Source organism: Scyliorhinus torazame, chromosome 15 (genome assembly GCF_047496885.1).
Source record: "Scyliorhinus torazame isolate Kashiwa2021f chromosome 15, sScyTor2.1, whole genome shotgun sequence".
Classification (NCBI taxonomy): Eukaryota; Metazoa; Chordata; class Chondrichthyes; order Carcharhiniformes; family Scyliorhinidae; genus Scyliorhinus; species Scyliorhinus torazame.
In genome coordinates, this window is record NC_092721.1 from 118,939,476 (window position 1) to 118,957,693 (window position 18,218).

At 53.4% G+C, this 18,218-nt stretch overlaps 1 protein-coding gene across 1 annotated transcript in view; it reads left to right on the forward strand.

Annotated features, from left to right (window-relative positions):
• The window catches only part of LOC140391772 (interleukin-18 receptor accessory protein-like), an 80,841-nt gene that overhangs the window by 37,191 nt on the left and 25,432 nt on the right, over positions 1–18,218 (forward strand). The window contains exons 5-6 of the mRNA XM_072476634.1: positions 613–681; positions 9,485–9,611. Coding sequence (XP_072332735.1) covers positions 613–681; positions 9,485–9,611 — 196 coding nt within the window. The remainder of the gene's footprint in view (positions 1–612; positions 682–9,484; positions 9,612–18,218) is intronic.

The following is an 18,218-nucleotide window of genomic DNA, read 5'->3' on the forward strand; positions in this document are numbered from 1 at the left end:
CTGTAGCTAGATCATTTATATATATATCAGGGATCAGTTTATCACAAAGAAAGAAGGGTGCTGAAAAGAGGTAAATCTAAAAATACCTTATTTTCTGCAAGCAGCCGAAAAATATCTTCCGAAAGCGAACAACGTGGTTCCCCTCAAAGCTTTCCACTGCATTAGAGAGTTGCCCATTCTTCTGCTCACGCAGTTCAAATCCTTATCAAATAGATTGTTTACCTGTATTTTAAAAATGTGACTTTGCAGCATGCGTGCTGAACTTTAGGACAAGGACCTTTTATCTTTTACTTATATTAATTTGTGCGAAAGCCTAGAGAAATTGCTATCATGGGCTCTGGAGAGCTTTCTGTAGCTTGAAAATCTTAGAAAATCAGAAACAAATGTTCCAGCTTAGCAGGACTAAAAGTGACATATTGGAGAGAATCTCAACACTGACAATTTCCATCCGTTTTGATTTCCGGTATTTGGCATTTCATTTGGCACTGTTCTGATAAAATAACCTTCGGCATCTCCAATTGTAACGAAAGGTGTAAAATGTATGAACACTAAACAACCTGTTGAACCATGACATGTGACCATTTTACAAATGCAAACCTGTTTTTTTTTCAGTTGAGGACACAAAGAAAACTCCAACTGTTATTGTCCCTCATGGAGTGAAAACAATTGAAGCAGAGCTTGGTAAGTCGCAACAAATTTGCATCTGTATGGAAATAAATGTAATTAAATTCTGCAATCTGACATTGCCATTGTTGAGTGCTGTTCACATAGGGCACATCTCGTAGAACCAGTGAGTGCCCAGGATTTCCTGAACTGGCCTCCCGATGAGTGTTGCTCCCCACTGCCAAGGACAGATCACAGATTTCCCCTGATATATTTCAATACCAAGAGATTATGTGGGCTGATTCCTGAACATTGTCGTCCCAAGTTTCTACGGTGGTGCAAGTAATGCAGAGTCTGATTGGTACAGTTCAGTGGTCGGATCTCAGTCAATGGCTGTAAGCATCAAATTCATGACTCTATTTTCAAACTAGCAATTTTTAGCCAAAGCAAGAATGAGGCTTTATCACTGATATGTGCAAGCTTCCTTTAAATGAATGATTATTCAAATGTAGTCCCTCTCTGAAATTCCCCTGCAGATGAGCGACCTTCCAAGTTGTTGCTCAGCCATTTCATTTGGGGCCTTTCGGGATCCTGAAGCCTTTTCTGTTGAAATGAGCTCCTTCATGGTGGATGCATATTGTAGCTGATAGAGAAGCTAATGTTAACTTGACAGTGTCGCTGTCTTTGGCCCAATGCAATATTTTAGCAAACTTTTCTGGCAGTGGAGGATACAGATCAGGCAAAGCTCCGTGCATGTTGGCTGGATGCCTTCGCCACCAGAAAACACGCCACGGGGTGTCGGAAGATCCCTTTGCTCTGAACTCTGATGTTTCCGGCTTTGTTTTGTTTTTGTTAGCCTTTGCTTTCCTTTAACATTTTTAGTTGCTGTGACTATTCAAAAGGCACTGAAAAGGTGCTGTGCATTGGTATTCTGAGTCCAAAGATGTGCAGGTTAGGCCATGCTAATATCTCCCAAAAGGTTAGGTGGGGTTACGGGGATAGGAGCGGGAGATTGGGCCTAGGTAAGGTGCTCTATTGGAGCAAGTGCGGTACACACTCGATGGGCTGAATGGCCTCCTTCTTCATTGTAGGAATTCTATGATTCTATTGGTTCTGAAAATGTGCGATACTTTAAATAAGGAAGAGTTTTTGAGGAGCTAACAAATGCTACACTTGTATTAAGCAAATGATAGGTTTTTGCAAGCAGCAACAGTATCCCTTGAATAGACATCACCAATCTGACAGGGTATTAAAAAGAGCGTGCTAGAAATATTCAGCAGGTCTGGCTGCATCTATGGAGAGAGAAACAGGGTTGATGTTTTGAGTTGAAAATGACTCTTCAAAGAAAATATCCCTAGAGTCCCTTGTAGATCAAAAACCTGTCTAACTCAGCCATGAACCCAGCCTCCACTTCTCTCTAGGGAAGCAAATTCCACACACTAACAACCATCTGACAGAAGAAATTCCTCCGCATCTCAGTCTTAAATTGAGCCCCCTATTTTCAAACTGTGCCCTCTAGTTCTAGACTTTCCCCACAAAGGAAAACACCTCAGCGTTGGCCCTGTCAAGCCCCTCAGAATCATATATGTTTCAAGAAGGTCACCTCTCATTTTTCTAAACTCCTAGGATAGATAATAGGTCCAACCTGCCCAACCTTTCCTCATAAAACAACCCCATCATCCCAGAAATTAGCCAAGTGAATCTTTTCTGAACTGCTTCCAAAGCCAGTATATTCCACATTGAGCCAGGAGGCCCAAGCTGAGTCTCACCAATCCCCTGTGCAATTAGAGCCAGAAAGCTTTGAGGACAAACTAATTTAGAAAGCTTGGAAAGGTACTCTGCGGAGGATGTGTTAATTCCCAATTTAGTATCTGTTATATTTCACAAGAAATGTGTGCACCAGTAAACACTAGTTCCCTTTTCGTTTCCTCCAAATATCATTAAATCTCTTACTCATCTGCAGCAGGGTGCAAGAGACCTGGATGATTTCATAGGCTCAATCAGCACTATTCCTCAATGCAGCCTGCATTTATACTTTTAAAGGCCAGAAATATGGGGCATGATTCTCAGATCCTGAGGCTAAGTGTTGACGCCGTCGTAAACATGGCCCCAGGATCAGCAATTCTGACCCCTACAGGGGGCCAGCACGGCACTGGAGCGACCCACGCAGTTCCAGCTGCCGATCCCGGCATCAGATGGGCGCCGCAGGTCCGCGCATGCGCAGTGGGACCGGTGCCAATGCGCAAATGTGCAGTGGCTCCCTTCTCCACGCCGGTCCTGACGCAACATGGCCTAGGGCTACAGGGGCTGGCGCGGAACAAAAGAGGCCCCCAGCCCGAGAGGCCGGCCCGCCGATCGGTAGGCCCCGATCGCGGGCCACGCCACAGCAGAGGCCCCCCCCCGGGGTCGGGCCCCCCTCCACCCCCCCCCCCCCCCCACCAGGCCGCCCCCAGATGCATCTACACTGAGGTCCCGCCAGGTAAGAGCAAGTGTGGACGGTGCCGGCGGGACTCGGCTTTTTTAGCGGCTTGGCCCATCCCGGGTGGAGAATCGCCGGGGGGGCTCCGTAGAGCGGCCCCCGGCCAGTGCCGCGCCGACTGCGCCAGCGCCAATGGCGCCGATTCTCCACTCTCCAGAGAATCAGCGGACCGTCATCAGGGCGGAATGGCACGTTTCGCGCCGGTCCCGCCGATTTTCCGGCCGGCCTCCGGGGTGGGAGAATCCCGCCCATAAAGTCTCAGATTGGGACACATACCCTGCAACAGGATGTTTAACTATTCAGCATTAAAGGGAGTAGCCAAAGAGCCATTTTAATACAAGACCCTGCTCCCATGCCCACATGTCTGTCCTTGGCCTGCTGCAATGTTCCAGTGAAGCTCAACGTCTGGTTAGGCACACTGCAGCCTTCCGAAACATCGAATCCAACAACTTCAGATGATTAGCTCTACCCCACCTCGACCCATTTGTTTTCATCCCATTTCATTTTAACTGCCTTTTACCATTTATTTCTTTCTTGTCTTTCTTTATATATATTTACCCCCCACCTTATCCACCTTTCCTTGCCCTTTCTCCCTTCACTTCCCCCTTCCCCTCCCCCCACATCTACATCTGTCACAGTTTACCCTCTGATGTTAGTTTCTCTGCTGTTTGGCCTTTCACACCTTTTGTTCTCTCTGGGGACTGCCCAGAGGTACTCTTTCACCTTGGTTTTAAAGCTTTAAAGTGCTGGTGGGCAAGGATAAGAGTGGTCCTAGGGTGAATGTGCTAAATTGGGGGAAGGCTAATTATAACAATATTAAGCGGGAACTGAAGAACCTAGATTGGGGGCGGATGTTTGAGGATAAATCAACATCTGACATGTGGGAGGCTTTCAAATGTCAGTTGAAAGCCTGTGCAGAAGAAGGATAAATATGGCAATTTTCGGGAACCTTGGATAACGAGGGATAGTGTAGGCCTCATCAAAAAGAAAAAGGAGGCTTTTGTCAGGGCTAGAAGGCTGGGAACAGACGAAGCCTGTGTGGAATATAAGGAAAGTAGGAAGGAACTTAAACAAGGAGTCAGGAGGGCTAAAAGGGGTCACGAAATGCCATTGGCAAATAGGGTTAAAAAATATCCAAAGGCTTTTTACACGTACATAAAAAGCAAGAGGGTAGCCAGCGAAAGGGTTGGCCCACTGAAGGACAAACACGGGTATCTATGTGTGGAGCCAGAGGAAATGGGCGAGGTACTAAATGAATACTTTGCATCAGTATTCACCAAAGAGAAGGAATTGGTGGATGTTGAGTCTGGAGAAGTCCTGGGTCACATTGAGATCCAAAAAGACAAGGTGTTGGGTGTCTTGAAAAATATTAAGGTAGATAAGTCCCCAGGGCCTGATGGGATCTACCCCAGAATACTGAAGGAGGCTAGAGAGGAAATTGCTGAGGCCTTGACAGAAATCTTTGGATCCTCACTGTCTTCAGGTGATGTCCCGGAGGACTGGAGAATAGCCAATGTTGTTCCTTTGTTTAAGAAGGGTAGCAAGGATAATCCAGGGAACTACAGGCTGGTGAGCCTTACGTCAGTGGTAGGGAAATTACTGGAGAGAATTCTTCGAGACAGGATCTATTCCCATTTGGAAGCAAATGGACATATTAGCGAGAGGCAGCATGGTTTTGTGAAGGGAGGTCGTGTCTCACTAACTTGATAGAGTTTTTCGAGGAGGTCACAAAGATGATTGATGCAGGTAGGGCAGTGGATGTTGTCTCTATGGACTTCAGTAAGGCTTTTGACAAGGTCCCTCATGGCAGACTGGTACAAAAGGTGAAGTCACACGGGATCAGGGGTGAGCTGGCAAGATGGATACAGAACTGGCTAGGTCATAGAAGGCAGAGAGTAGCAATGGAAGGATGCTTTTCTGATTGGAGGGCTGTGACTAGTGGTGTTCCACAGGAATCAGTGTTGGGACCTTTGCTATTCATAGTATATATAAATGATTTGGAGGAAAATGTAACCGGTCTGATTAGTAAGTTTGCAGACAACACAAAGGTTGGTGGAATTGCGGATAGCGATGAGGACTGTCAGAGGATACAGCTAGGATTTAGATCGTTTGGAGACTTGAGTGGAGAGATGGCAGATGGAGTTTAATCCGGACAAATGTGAGGTAATACATTTTGGAAGGTCTAATGCAGGTAGGGAATATACAGTGAATGGTAGAACCCTCAAGGGTATTTTTAAAAAAAATTTAGAATACCCAATTATTCTTTATTTTTTTTACAATTAAGGAGCAATTTAGCATGGCCAATCCACCTAACCCGCACATCTTTGGGTTGTGGGGGTGAACCCCATGCAGACATGGGGAGAATGTGCAAACTCCACACCGACAGTGACCCAGGGCCGGCTCCTCAGCGCCTCAGTCCCAGTGCTATCCACTGCGCCACATGCCGCCCCCCCTCAAGAGTATTGACAGTCAGAAAGATCTAGGTGTACAGGTCCACAGGTCACTGACAGGGGCCACACAGGTGGAGAAGGTAGTCAAGAAGGCATACGGCATGCTTGCCTTCATTGGCCGGGGCATTGAGTATAATAATTGGCAAATCATGTTGCAGCTGTATAGAACCTTAGTTAGGCCACACTTGGAGTATAGTGTTCAATTCTGGTTGCCACACTACCAGAAGGATGTGGAGGCTTTAGAGTGGGTGCAGAAGAGATTTACCAGGCTGTTGCCTGGTATGGAGGGCATTAGCTATGAGGAGCGGTCAAATAAACTCGGTTTGTTCTCACTGAAACGATGGAAGTTGAGGGGCGACCTGATAGAGGTCTACAAAATTATGAGGGGCATAGGGTGGATCGTCAGAGGCTTTTTCCCAGGGTAGAGGGGTCAATTACTAGGGGGCATAGGTTTAAGGTGCAAGGGGCAAGGTATAGAGGAGATGTACGAGGCAAGTTTTTTACACAGAGGGTAGTGGGTGCCTGGAACTCGCTGCCGGAGGAGGTGGTGGAAGCAGAGACGATAGTGATATTTAAGGGGCATCTTGCCAAATACATGAATAGGATGGGAATAGAGGGATACGGATCCAGGAAGTGTAGAAGATTTTAGTTTAGATGGCAGCATGGTCGGCACAGGCTTGGAGGGCCGAAGGGCCTGTTCCTGTGCTGTACTTTACTTTGTTCTTTGTTTGTTTCTGTGGCTATTAGCACCCCGTTTCATAGAACATAGAACATAGAACAATACAGCGCAGTACAGGCCCTTCGGCCCACGATGTTGCACCGAAACAAAAGCCATCTAACCTACACTATGCCATTATCATCCATATGTTTATCCAATAAACTTTTAAATGCCCTCAATGTTGGCGAGTTCACTACTGTAGCAGGTAGGGCATTCCACGGCCTCACTACTCTTTGCGTAAAGAACCTACCTCTGACCTCTGTCCTATATCTATTACCCCTCAGTTTAAAGTTATGTCCCCTCGTGCCAGCCATATCCATCCGCGGGAGAAGGCTCTCACTGTCCACCCTATCCAACCCCCTGATCATTTTGTATGCCTCTATTAAGTCTCCTCTTAACCTTCTTCTCTCCAACGAAAACAACCTCAAGTCCGTCAGCCTTTCCTCATAAGATTTTCCCTCCATACCAGGCAACATCCTGGTAAATCTCCTCTGCACCCGCTCCAAAGCCTCCACGTCCTTCCTATAATGCGGTGACCAGAACTGTACGCAATACTCCAAATGCGGCCGGACCAGAGTTCTGTACAGCTGCAACATGACCTCCCGACTCCGGAACTCAATCCCTCTACCAATAAAGGCCAACACTCCATAGGCCTTCTTCACAACCCTATCAACCTGGGTGGCAACTTTCAGGGACACCTAGATCCCTCTGCTCATCCACACTTTCAAGAACTTTACCATTAGCCAAATATTCTGCATTCCTGTTATTCCTTCCAAAGTGAATCACCTCACACTTCTCTACATTAAACTCCATTTGCCACCTCTCAGCCCAGCTCTGCAGCTTATCTATATCCCTCTGTAACCTGCTACATCCTTCCACACTATCGACAACACCACCGACTTTAGTATCGTCTGCAAATTTACTCACCCACCCTTCTGCGCCTTCCTCTAGGTCATTGATAAAAATTACAAACAGCAACGGCCCCAGAACAGATCCTTGTGGTACTCCACTTGTGACTGTACTCCATTCTGAACATTTCCCATCAACCACCACCCTCTGTCTTCTTTCAGCTAGCCAATTTCTGATCCACATCTCTAAATCACCCTCAATCCCCAGCCTCCGTATTTTTTGCAATAGCCTACCGTGGGGAACCTTATCAAACGCTTTGCTGAAATCCATATACACCACATCAACTGCTCTACCCTCGTCTACCTGTTCAGTCACCTTCTCAAAGAACTCAATAAGGTTTGTGAGGCATGACCTACCCTTCACAAAGCCATGCTGACTATCCCTGATCATATTATTCCTATCTAGATGATTATAAATCTTGTCCCTTATAATCCCCTCCAAGACTTTACCCACTACAGACGTGAGGCTCACCGGTCTATAGTTGCCGGGGTTGTCCCTGCTCCCCTTTTTGAACAAAGGGACCACATTTGCTGTCCTCCAGTCCTCTGGCACTATTCCTGTAGCCAATGATGACATAAAAATCAAAGCCAAAGGTCCAGCAATCTCTTCCCTGGCCTCCCATAGAATCCTAGGATAAATCCCATCAGGTCCCGGGGACTTATCTATTTTCAGCCTGTCCAGAATTGCCAACACCTCTTCCCTACGTACCTCAATGCCATCTATTCTATTAGCCTGGGGCTCAGCATTCTCCTCCACAACATTATCTTTTTCCTGAGTGAATACTGACGAAAAATATTCATTTAGTATCTCGCCTATCTCTTCAGACTCCACACACAATTTCCCATCCCTGTCCTTGACTGGTCCTACTCTTTCCCTAGTCATTCGCTTATTCCTGACATACCTATAGAAAGCTTTTGGGTTTTCCTTGATCCTTCCTGCCAAATACTTCTCATGTCCCCTCCTTGCTCGTCTTAGCTCTCTCTTTAGATCCTTCCTCGCTACCTTGTAACTATCCATCGCCCCAACCGAAACTTCACACTTCATCTTCACATAGGCCTTATTCTTCCTCTTAACAAGAGATTCCACTTCCTTGGTAAACCACGGTTCCCTCGCTCGACGCCTTCCTTCCTGTCTGACCGGTACATACTTATCAAAAGTTTCCCTGAGTTTCTGTGGCTATGACTCATCTTTCAATTTCACTCCACAGTATAAATATTTCCCTTGTTCTCTGTCTATTAGCTTTGACAAAGGGTCATCTGGACTCGAAACGTTAGCTCTCTTCTTTCCCTACAGATGCTGCCAGACCTGCTGAGATTTTCCAGCATTTTCTCTTTGGTTTCAGATTCCCGCATCCGCAGTAATTTGCTTTTATAAAGGGAGTACCATTGTGCCCTCACCGCAGTTCTTCTTTTCGTGGCTGGAGGTAGCCCCTTAAGAGCTGTCTCCTTGTCAAATGTTGCAACGGGCGGCACGGTGGTGCAGTAGTTAGCACTGCTGCCTCACGGCGCCAAGGATCCGGGTTCGATCCCGGCCCCAGGTCACTATCCATGTGGAGTTTGCACATTCTCCCCGTGTCTGCATGGGTCCCACCCCCACAACCCAAAGATGTGCAGGTTGGTGGACAACGCTAAATTGTCCTTCAATTGGGGGGAAAAAGAATTGGGTAAGTTAAATTAAAAAAAGAACAAAAAACAAAACATTGTATTCCGCAGCCAAGTATGCTACAGGCCAAGCTCGTTTGGTAAGTTTTCACTGTGTACATAGTTGAGAGCGAGGGTTCCTCATTGAGTAAAGGAGGCAATCTTCCCCACTGCATTGCATGTCGGGGCAAGGCCGTGAGGCAGTTCAACACTGATTGAAAAAAATCAAGGTGGCTGGAGTCAATTTTGTATTTTTTGATGTGTTGAGTGCTTTGGATCCGTGGAACACATACAGGCTACCAACACTTAAAATAAAACAACACTATTTTGTTAAGTTAGAAACTGTTGAACATACTTTCACTGTGGGTTAACATGATGTTTGATTAAACTAAAGACCTATGGCTAACCTAACCAGTCTATGCACTCAGCACATGGTGAAGAGCTGTGCTGTAAGCTGTAAGCTCTGTCCTTCTGAGAGGCTGCGTCCCGAATGAGCGGGAAAACTGATGCCCTCTGTCTTTATAGTGAGTGTGCTCTAACTGGTGATTGGCTGCAGTGTTGTGTGTGTTGATTGGTCTTGCTGTGTGTCCATCAGTGTGTGTGTCTGCACCATGATATACTGGTGCATATTATGACATTTTTCACCACATACACCATTTCTAACAGTTTACGCATTTCACTTTAGGACAACCTGTACAGTTAACGTGCAAAGTTTATTTTGGTTACGAAAGAAAATTTGACCCTGTAATCAAATGGTTAATAAATGGCAAAGAAGAAGCAGAAAATATGAGACTCCAGCACGATGAAGTTCAGTAAGTATTGGCCACTGAGTCTCATGGTGTGTCTTTTAATCATTTATATCATAAGCTAATCGGTCAAAAACTGCTAAGAGAATAATTCTTAGCTTCTTCCATTCAATTTAGCTCTGTCAAGTCCAGAAACCGTGGAAGAAAATTTTGAGAAAGCCCGATGAAGTGTTAGGAGATTGAACCATGCAGTTTACCCATGCCCATTCCTTGTGATGCAGGCAGCTTGCAAACGTCGTGCTGCCTTCTCATTGTAATGACAGTAGCCCAGCATGAAATATGTTTTTGAGTGCCTGCATACCAGACTAATGGGCCCAAATTCGTGCGAAGTTCGCAGCACTTAAAACTAGCAGCACTACTGAAAGCTGGACCTCAGGGGCGAAATTCTCCGTTATCGGCGGAAACTCCGCCGATCGGCGCAAAAAACGGCGCAAATCCCACTTGCGTCACGTCATAAAAATGGGCCGATAGTCTGCGGCCCGAAATGGGCTAGCAGCGACGTAACGGGATCCGCGCTTGCGCAGTGGTTCACGCCGTGCAGCGTCATACGCGCTGCACGGCGTGACGGCTCATAAGGCCGCGCAGCTCCCCCCCCACCCGACCGGAACAGCCGACCGCAACACCCGACTTGATGGCTGGCCGTCGCTCAGCCCCGAGGTTCGAGTCACGCGATGTGGAGGCGCTCCTGGATGCGGTGGAGCAGAGGAGGGACGCCCTGTATCCCGGGCACGGCCGCAGAGTTGCCCCACGCCACAGCCGGCGTCTGTGGAGGGAGGTGGCAGAGGCCGTCACCGCTGTGGCCCTGACACCACGGACAGGCACCCAGTGCCACAAGAAGGTGAACGACCTCGTCAGAGCAGGCAGGGTGAGCGTCCCCCATATCCCCCATATCCCCTCTCCCCCAAATCCCCCCCTCCCCCATATCCCCCATATCCCCCCTCCCCCATATCCCCCATATTCCCCCCTCCCCCATATCCCCCCCTCCCCCATATCCCCCATATTCCCCCCTCCCCCATATCCCCATATCCCCCCTCCCCCATATCCCCCCTCCCCCATATCCCCCCCTCCCACATATCCACCCTCCCCCATATCCCCCCTCCCCCATATCCCCCATATCCCCCCTCCCCCATATCCCCCCCTCCCCCATATCCCCCCTCCCCCATATCCCCCATATTCCCCCCTCCCCCATATCCCCCCTCCCCCATATCCCCCCTCCCCCATATCCCCCATATCCCCCCTCCCCCATATCCCCCCTCCCACATATCCCCCATATCCCCCCTCCCCCATATCCCCCATATCCCCCCTCCCCCATATCCCCCCTCCCCCATATCCCCCCTCCCACATATCCCCCATATTCCCCCCTCCCCCATATCCCCCCTCCCCCATATCCCCCATATCCCCCCTCCCCCATATCCCCCATATCCCCCCTCCCCCATATCCCCCATATCCCCCCTCCCCCATATCCCCCCTCCCCCATATCCCCCATATCCCCAAGTGAATCCAGCCCTAACCTTAACCTCTGCAATGCACGCGCAACCGATGGCGTGCATTCATATACCTGCCTAACACTGTTGCCTTTTACCCCTGCCACCACCCCCCCCCCCCCCCCCCCCCAGGAGAAGCGCGCACACAACAATAGGGAGCATGTGAGGACTGGAGGAGGGCCCGCTGATGAGAGGCCACTGACCGTACACGAGGAAAGGGCCCTGGAACTGGCTGGCGGACCTGACGACCGGGAGGTTGCTGATGCAGAGGTCGGGGCCCCACGAGCAAGTGAGCCACCAACAGCCCGTCCCCATATCCCCCCTCCCCTATATCCCCCTCTCCCGTATCACCTGATCACTGCCTGATGTCTAACCATGCATGCTTCATTGTGTATCGCAGGACCAAACGTCCAGGCACCCATCCCCGCAGATGCAGACCGCCCGCAGGATGCCCCTCGGAGACCACGGGAGACGGAGAGACCCGAACCCTCCAGCATGCGACGCCCGCAGGATGCCCCTCGGAGACCACGGGAGACGGAGAGACCCGAACCCTCCAGCATGCGACGCCCGCAGGATGCCCCTCGGAGACCACGGGAGACGGAGAGACCCGAACCCTCCAGCATGCGACGCCCGCAGGATGCCCCTCGGAGACCACGGGAGACGGAGAGACCTGGAGCAACAGGGAGACGACACCCCCGTCACGTGCGGGAGCGACCACCCAGCGATGAGGGGGGCAGCCACAGGCCCCCGTCACATCCGAGCCAGGACACCACTACCCAGGACACCACTATCCAGGACACCCCTACCCGGGACACCACTACCCAGGACACCCCTACCCGGGACAGCACTACCCGGGACAGCACTACCCAGGACACCCCTACCCGGGAAGACGAAATACCGGACAGTGACTCAGAGTGGATGGGTGGAGACGAACCCCCACCCCAAAGTGCCATGGACTCAGAGTGGGACGAAGAGCACGACACAACGCCACTGCTGTCACCAACACCCTCCACCATCGCAGAAACACTCACCACGGTTGGGCACTTTAGTGATGAGGCGTCTGGTACACTCACTGGTGCGCACAACACAGCCGTCCCGGTACAGCAGGTGGAGGTAGGAGCAGCAGAGGGACCGGGCGGTCGGAGGGCAGCCCAGGCCAAGCGAACATCTGCCGCCCAGATGGATCCCGGGTTCCTGCAGTTACCACACCCACACATAGATCCGATGCAACCACCGACACGGAGACGAGCGAATAGGGTGACGGGTGGCTTGCGGCGGCTGCGGTCGCAGGTGGAGGAGTCCACCCGCGTCCAGGAGCTGGGAGTGGTCCCGGTCATGCGTGCCACCCAGGCTGACACCGCACGGGTGGCGTCCGCGGTGGAGGCAATGGGTGCGACGGTGTCAGACATGGGGAACGGTTTGCGAGGCCTGGGGCCTTCCGTGCAGGCGGCGTCTGTGGCCCAGGAAATGGCTGCCCTCTCACAGGAGGCCATGAGCCAGTGCCAGCGCCAGATGGCAGAGGCGCTCAACGCCATAGCCCAGTCTCAGCAGGCCATGGCCCAGTCTCAGCAGGCCATAGCCCAGTCTCTGCAGGCCATGGCCCAGTCTCTGCAGGCCATGGCCCAGTCTCAGCAGGCCATCGCTGAGGGCATCGGCGCCAGTGGCCATGTGCGAGCTGGCGTCGCACTGTCGCAGACAGGGTTCGACAACCCCCTGGGCTCCATGGCTGCAAACCTGCAGACCCCTGTCGATACCAGCACGGGCCTCCAGGACTGGCAGCGCCAGATGTCGGGGGCGCGTCGGATGGCCAGTCCGTTCGCATCCCCCACCCATGTAGAGGCCTGGGGGCCATCGGGCACCCCGAGGGAGGAGGAGGTGGTGTGGTCCATCCCGGCTCCCTCTGTAGGGGAGGTCCCGGTACACCGCGACACCTCGGACTCCCCCCCTTCCGTCCCAGGTGCATCGGGTGGGCAACGGGCAGGACAGGCTGGCAGCTCGCCATCCCAGTCGCCCGGGCCGCAGCCTGGCCCATCTAGGCCAGGACGCCCCAGGAAACGGCCGCCAAAGGGATCCAGTGTCAGAGGGCAGGAATCACAGGAGTCCACCTCCAGTTCTGCTGTACCGTCTGGGGAACCACGTAGACGTAGTCAAAGGGCCCGTAAGGCCAAACAATTAGACACTGAGTAAGTTGGCACGGGTGCAGGGCACAGATGAGTTTTAGGCGCTAGGGCACGTGCATGAACTCCTTTGGTTATTAAAGTCAATGTTACACCTACCGAAGCTGCCTTTATGCTCTGTCCAAAGTGTGCGGGGGTGTCATGTACGTTGAGCGCAAGTGTGTGTGTGAGGGGTGGTCTTACCTCAGCCCCAGGTGAGTCTGCCCCCTTCCCCCTGGGCCGCCATCAACATCCCCCGGGCAGAGGACGGGACCGTGCGCTGCAGTATCACAGCCGCATGCAGGGATGGTCCGGGTGGATGGTGGTACTGTGGCCATGGGTCAGACATAGTCCAACGATGTAGAGCCAGGAGCTCATCGGAGGCGGGCTGTCATCATTCTCCATGGCCTGCGATAGACACGCGTCCACCCGCAACTGGGTGAGCCCGGCCCGTTGTGCCGCCGGTGGATCGGCAATTGGGAGTGGGGGGGTGGTGTGCATGCGGGTGGGGTGTGTGGGGTTGGGGAGGGGGGTGATGGTGCTGGGTGGATGGATGGGTGGGGGGTGTGGGTGGTCGGCTGTTGTCATGGTGTGCGGTCTGTGGCCATACTACCCGATTCCCACGCCCATCTAGTCAGTGAAGCGGGCGTCTATCAGTCTGTCCCGTGCCCGCTGGGCCAGCCGGTAACGGTGGACAGCCACCCGTCTGTGTCTACCCCGTCTGCCCTGACCATTGCCCCCATCCCCCTCATCTGGGGAGGACTGGGCCTCTTCCTGCTGCTCCTCCACTCCGCCCTCCTCTGCCTGCGGCACATCGCCCCTCTGCTGGGCTATGTTGTGCAGGACGCAGCACACCACAATGATGCGGCCGACCCTATCTGACCGATACTGGAGGGCGCCCCCAGAGAGGTCCAGGCACCTGAAACGCATCTTCAGCACGCCAAAGCACCTCTCGATCACTCCCCTTGTCGCTACATGGGCATCATTGTAGCGGTTCTCCGCCTCATTGCGTGGCCTCCGTATAGGCGTCATCAGCCACGATCGCAATGGGTAGCCCCTGTCGCCCAGCAACCAGCCCCTCAGCCGGGGATGGCGTCCCTCGTACATGCCGGGGATGGATGACCGCGACAACACGAATGAGTCGTGTACACTGCCTGGGTAACGGGCGCAGACGTGCAGGATCATCATGCGGTGGTCGCAGACCACCTGTACGTTCATCGAATAGGTCCCCTTCCTATTAGTGAACACGGCCCTGTTATCTGCAGGTGGCCGCACGGCGACGTGCATCCCATCGATCGCGCCCTGGACCATGGGGAACCCGGCAATGGCAGAGAAGCCCACGGCCCGGGCATCTTGGCTGGCCCGGTCCACGGGGAAGCGGATGTAGCGGTGCGCCATGGCATAAAGGGCATCTGTCACTGCCCGGATGCACCGATGCACCGATGTCTGCGATATGCCGGACAGGTCCCCACTCGGTGCCTGGAATGACCCCGTTGCATAAAAGTTCAGGGCCACCGTAACCTTGACGGACACGGGGAGAGGGTGTCCCCCGCCAGTGCCACGCGGTGACAGGTGTGCCAGCAGGTGGCAGATGTGTGCCACGGTTTCCCGGCTCATCCGGAGTCTCCTCCTGCATTCCCGGTCCGTGAGGTCCTGGTATGACTGCCGGGGCCGGTACACACGGGGCGCCCTCGGGTGCCTCCGTTGCCGTGGGGCCGCGACGTCCTCCTCCCCCTCCTCGTCCTGTCGGTCAGGTGTCCCTCCAGCCTGGGCGGCTGCCGCCTGCCCCTCTGCGGCAGCCTGCGCCGCCTCTCTGGCACGCTCCTCCTCCTCCTCCTCCTCCTCCTCCTCCTCATCCAGGGCAACATAGACATGAGCGGCTGCCACCACGGCGGCCAACATCGCTGGATGATCTGAAAACATGACGACCTGGTGGGGGGGAGGGGAACGACGACATGTCATCATTGCCCATATCCCCTCCTCCCCCCAGCCAGGTGGCATGGACCGCATGGGTCCAACTGTTGGAGGCTGGCACCTGGCCAGGTGGACCAACTCATTTGCCCTCCCATCACCCACCCCGGCACGGACCCCCTCCACAACCCCCAACCTCCACCCCGGCACGGACCCCCTCCACAACCTCCACCCCGGCACGGACCCCCTCCACAACCCCCAACCTCCACCCCAGCACGGACCCCCCCCCCCCAACCTCCACCCCGGCACGGACCCCCTCCACAACCCCCAACCTCCACCCCAGCACGGACCCCCCCCCCCCAACCTCCACCCCGGCACGGACCCCCTCCACAACCCCCAACCTCCACCCCGGCACGGACCCCCTCCACAACCCCCAACCTCCACCCCGGCACGGACCCCCTCCACAACCCCCAACCTCCACCCCAGCACGGACCCCCCCCCCCCAACCTCCACCCCGGCACGGACCCCCTCCACAACCCCCAACCTCCACCCCAGCACGGACCCCCCCCCCCCAACCTCCACCCCGGCACGGACCCCCTCCACAACCCCCAACCTCCACCCCGGCACGGACCCCCTCCACAACCCCCAACCTCCACCCCGGCACGGACCCCCTCCACAACCTCCACCCCGGCACGGACCCCCTCCACAACCCCCAACCTCCACCCCGGCACGGACCCCCTCCACAACCTCCACCCCGGCACGGACCCCCTCCCGGCACTCCCCCGGAGCCCAGCCTACTCTAACCACCCCCCCCCCCCCCCGCCGCACACACACACAAGCCGAGACACACCTCTTCTCAGGCAATCAGTCTGCGGCCACGCCATTTCCTGCCCAGAGCCAACCCCCCAGGCCGTCACTCACCTCCTCGCTGGTCGGCGTGAGCCTGGAGCACCGGGTCACGCCGATGAAAAGGAGGTTTGATTGACGTCGACGTGAACGGTCATCACGTCGACGGGACTTCGGCCCATCCGGAAGGGAGAATATCGGCAGGCCGAAAATCGGCTGCCTTGCGCAGGCCCGTGACATTCTCCGCGGCAGCGGCGCCATTAACGCCCCGCCGACTTTTCTCCCTTCGGAGACTTCGGCGGGGGCGGGGGCGGGATTCACGGCGGCCAACGGCCATTCTCCGACCCGGCGGGGGGTCGGAGAATGACGCCCCAGATGTGCATTTAGGGTTAAGCAGGCATTGCAATTGGCTGGGGAAGAGATTATGAGTAATGCAAAACAGCGCAAATGGTGTAACCAGGGCAGAACACACACACCACAGCTCACTGATGCAATACTGGAAGTCTTGCTGCAGAAGGTGAACAGGAAGATAGAGTTCTTTTACCCATTTGATGGCTCTCCAGTTGAACTCTGAAAAGACAGCAGGAGCAGATAGCCATTGCTGCCAAAAACAGCAGTCAATCGCTGAGGACAGGTGTTTGGAAGATGTTCCTTCAATTGCCATGTCCATATTAATGAAGTGTTAACCTCATACACTGCTACATTCACCAGTTCACCCTTCATTCACACAACAATCTGTATAAATCAATGACTCACACCTCACATTCATTGTCTCAGCACACTATGTTGCAAGTTTCATACCTAAATCTCACAGTTTACATACACTGCCAGATAGTCAATCATGAAAGGTATATCACCCAAACACATTGCAGCACACTCGCTGACAAACCTCCCACTCTCTTGCAACACAAGGTTTTACATAATCAGAGGACAAACGTGTTTGCTTCTTCTTATTTATTGTGGAGACAGTGATCACCATCATTCGAGCAGCACAATTGAGTTTATAGCTAATCACCTTGTCACAATCGACTCCCCCCCCCCACCCTTTGCACAGTGACGTTTGATATGAAAACTGCAGATGGTGTAACCATACACCCTTCCCTCACCACAACCCAATGATTGTGCCGTTTCCCTTTAGATGCCCAAACATTGCTGGTGAACTCGTGAAGTGATGCATGAGGAGCAAGAGACTAATGACAAAGAAACATTGTCATTTGATCCCACACTTGCAACCACCAGCTCAGATATCATCATTTCACAAACTTTACAGGGTAGCATAGAGGCAGAATCTGCACATGGTGAGTACAATTTAATGGAAAAGTTTCCAAGTGTGGTAACGAAAAGGAACTGCCACAAGCTTCCGGACGCTCAACCGGACGAGGCCATCACCGGTTAAAAACATTAATTGGTTCACTTAACGAGGCCCCACGGGCTTCAGGCCGCAAATGATGGTCCCGCAGTGTAGGTGACCGCAGTGGAGAGCGTGGTGCAGGAGGTCAGAAGCATGAGTGGCGGTGTCCAAGGCATGACTCAGTCAGTGATGGCCATGACTGAACACCTTGAAAGTATGTCACAGTCACTGGGGGACATGTCCCAATCGCACATGGACCTTCTTGAGGCACTGCAGAGCATATCCCAGTCACTGGGAGCATCGCCGAAGGCGTCAATACCATGCTGCAGACATTGGGCAGCCACCAGCGCTGCCAGATGATGGAGAGGCAGTCACGGCTTGATCCAGCTGCCCTCCATCCAAAGGTGAGCCCAAGAGCCCTATGGCCACCGACCGGGAGGATGGGCGCTGGATGCCAACCCAGAGCCACCCTACGGAGTGGTGACAGTGGCCACCAGTTCCACACCTCTGACACTGCGTCTCGGAGTCAGTCCCCAAAACAGGGGGGGCACAGCAGGGCATATGCCTTTGGCAATTGTGATGTGGCCCTCCGGCCCCAGGGCCCCCAGACAAGGCAAGCCAGGGACATCGAAAGCCACGGGATGTGGTAGGCAGCAGGCTGCCTCCACCTCTGATGTGCATCCTGGGGACACAACTTGATGCAGCGATGGGGCACGGAAAGTGAAGCAGGTCGAGGATCACTGAGACGGCACTGGGGGGGGAAAGGGAGGGAGGTGGAGAGGGAGGGAGGAGGTGGTGAGATGATGTACGAGGCCATGTCCTATGTGAAGCGGGTAAGAATGAGGGCCTCCAGGGCCCTCCGGGC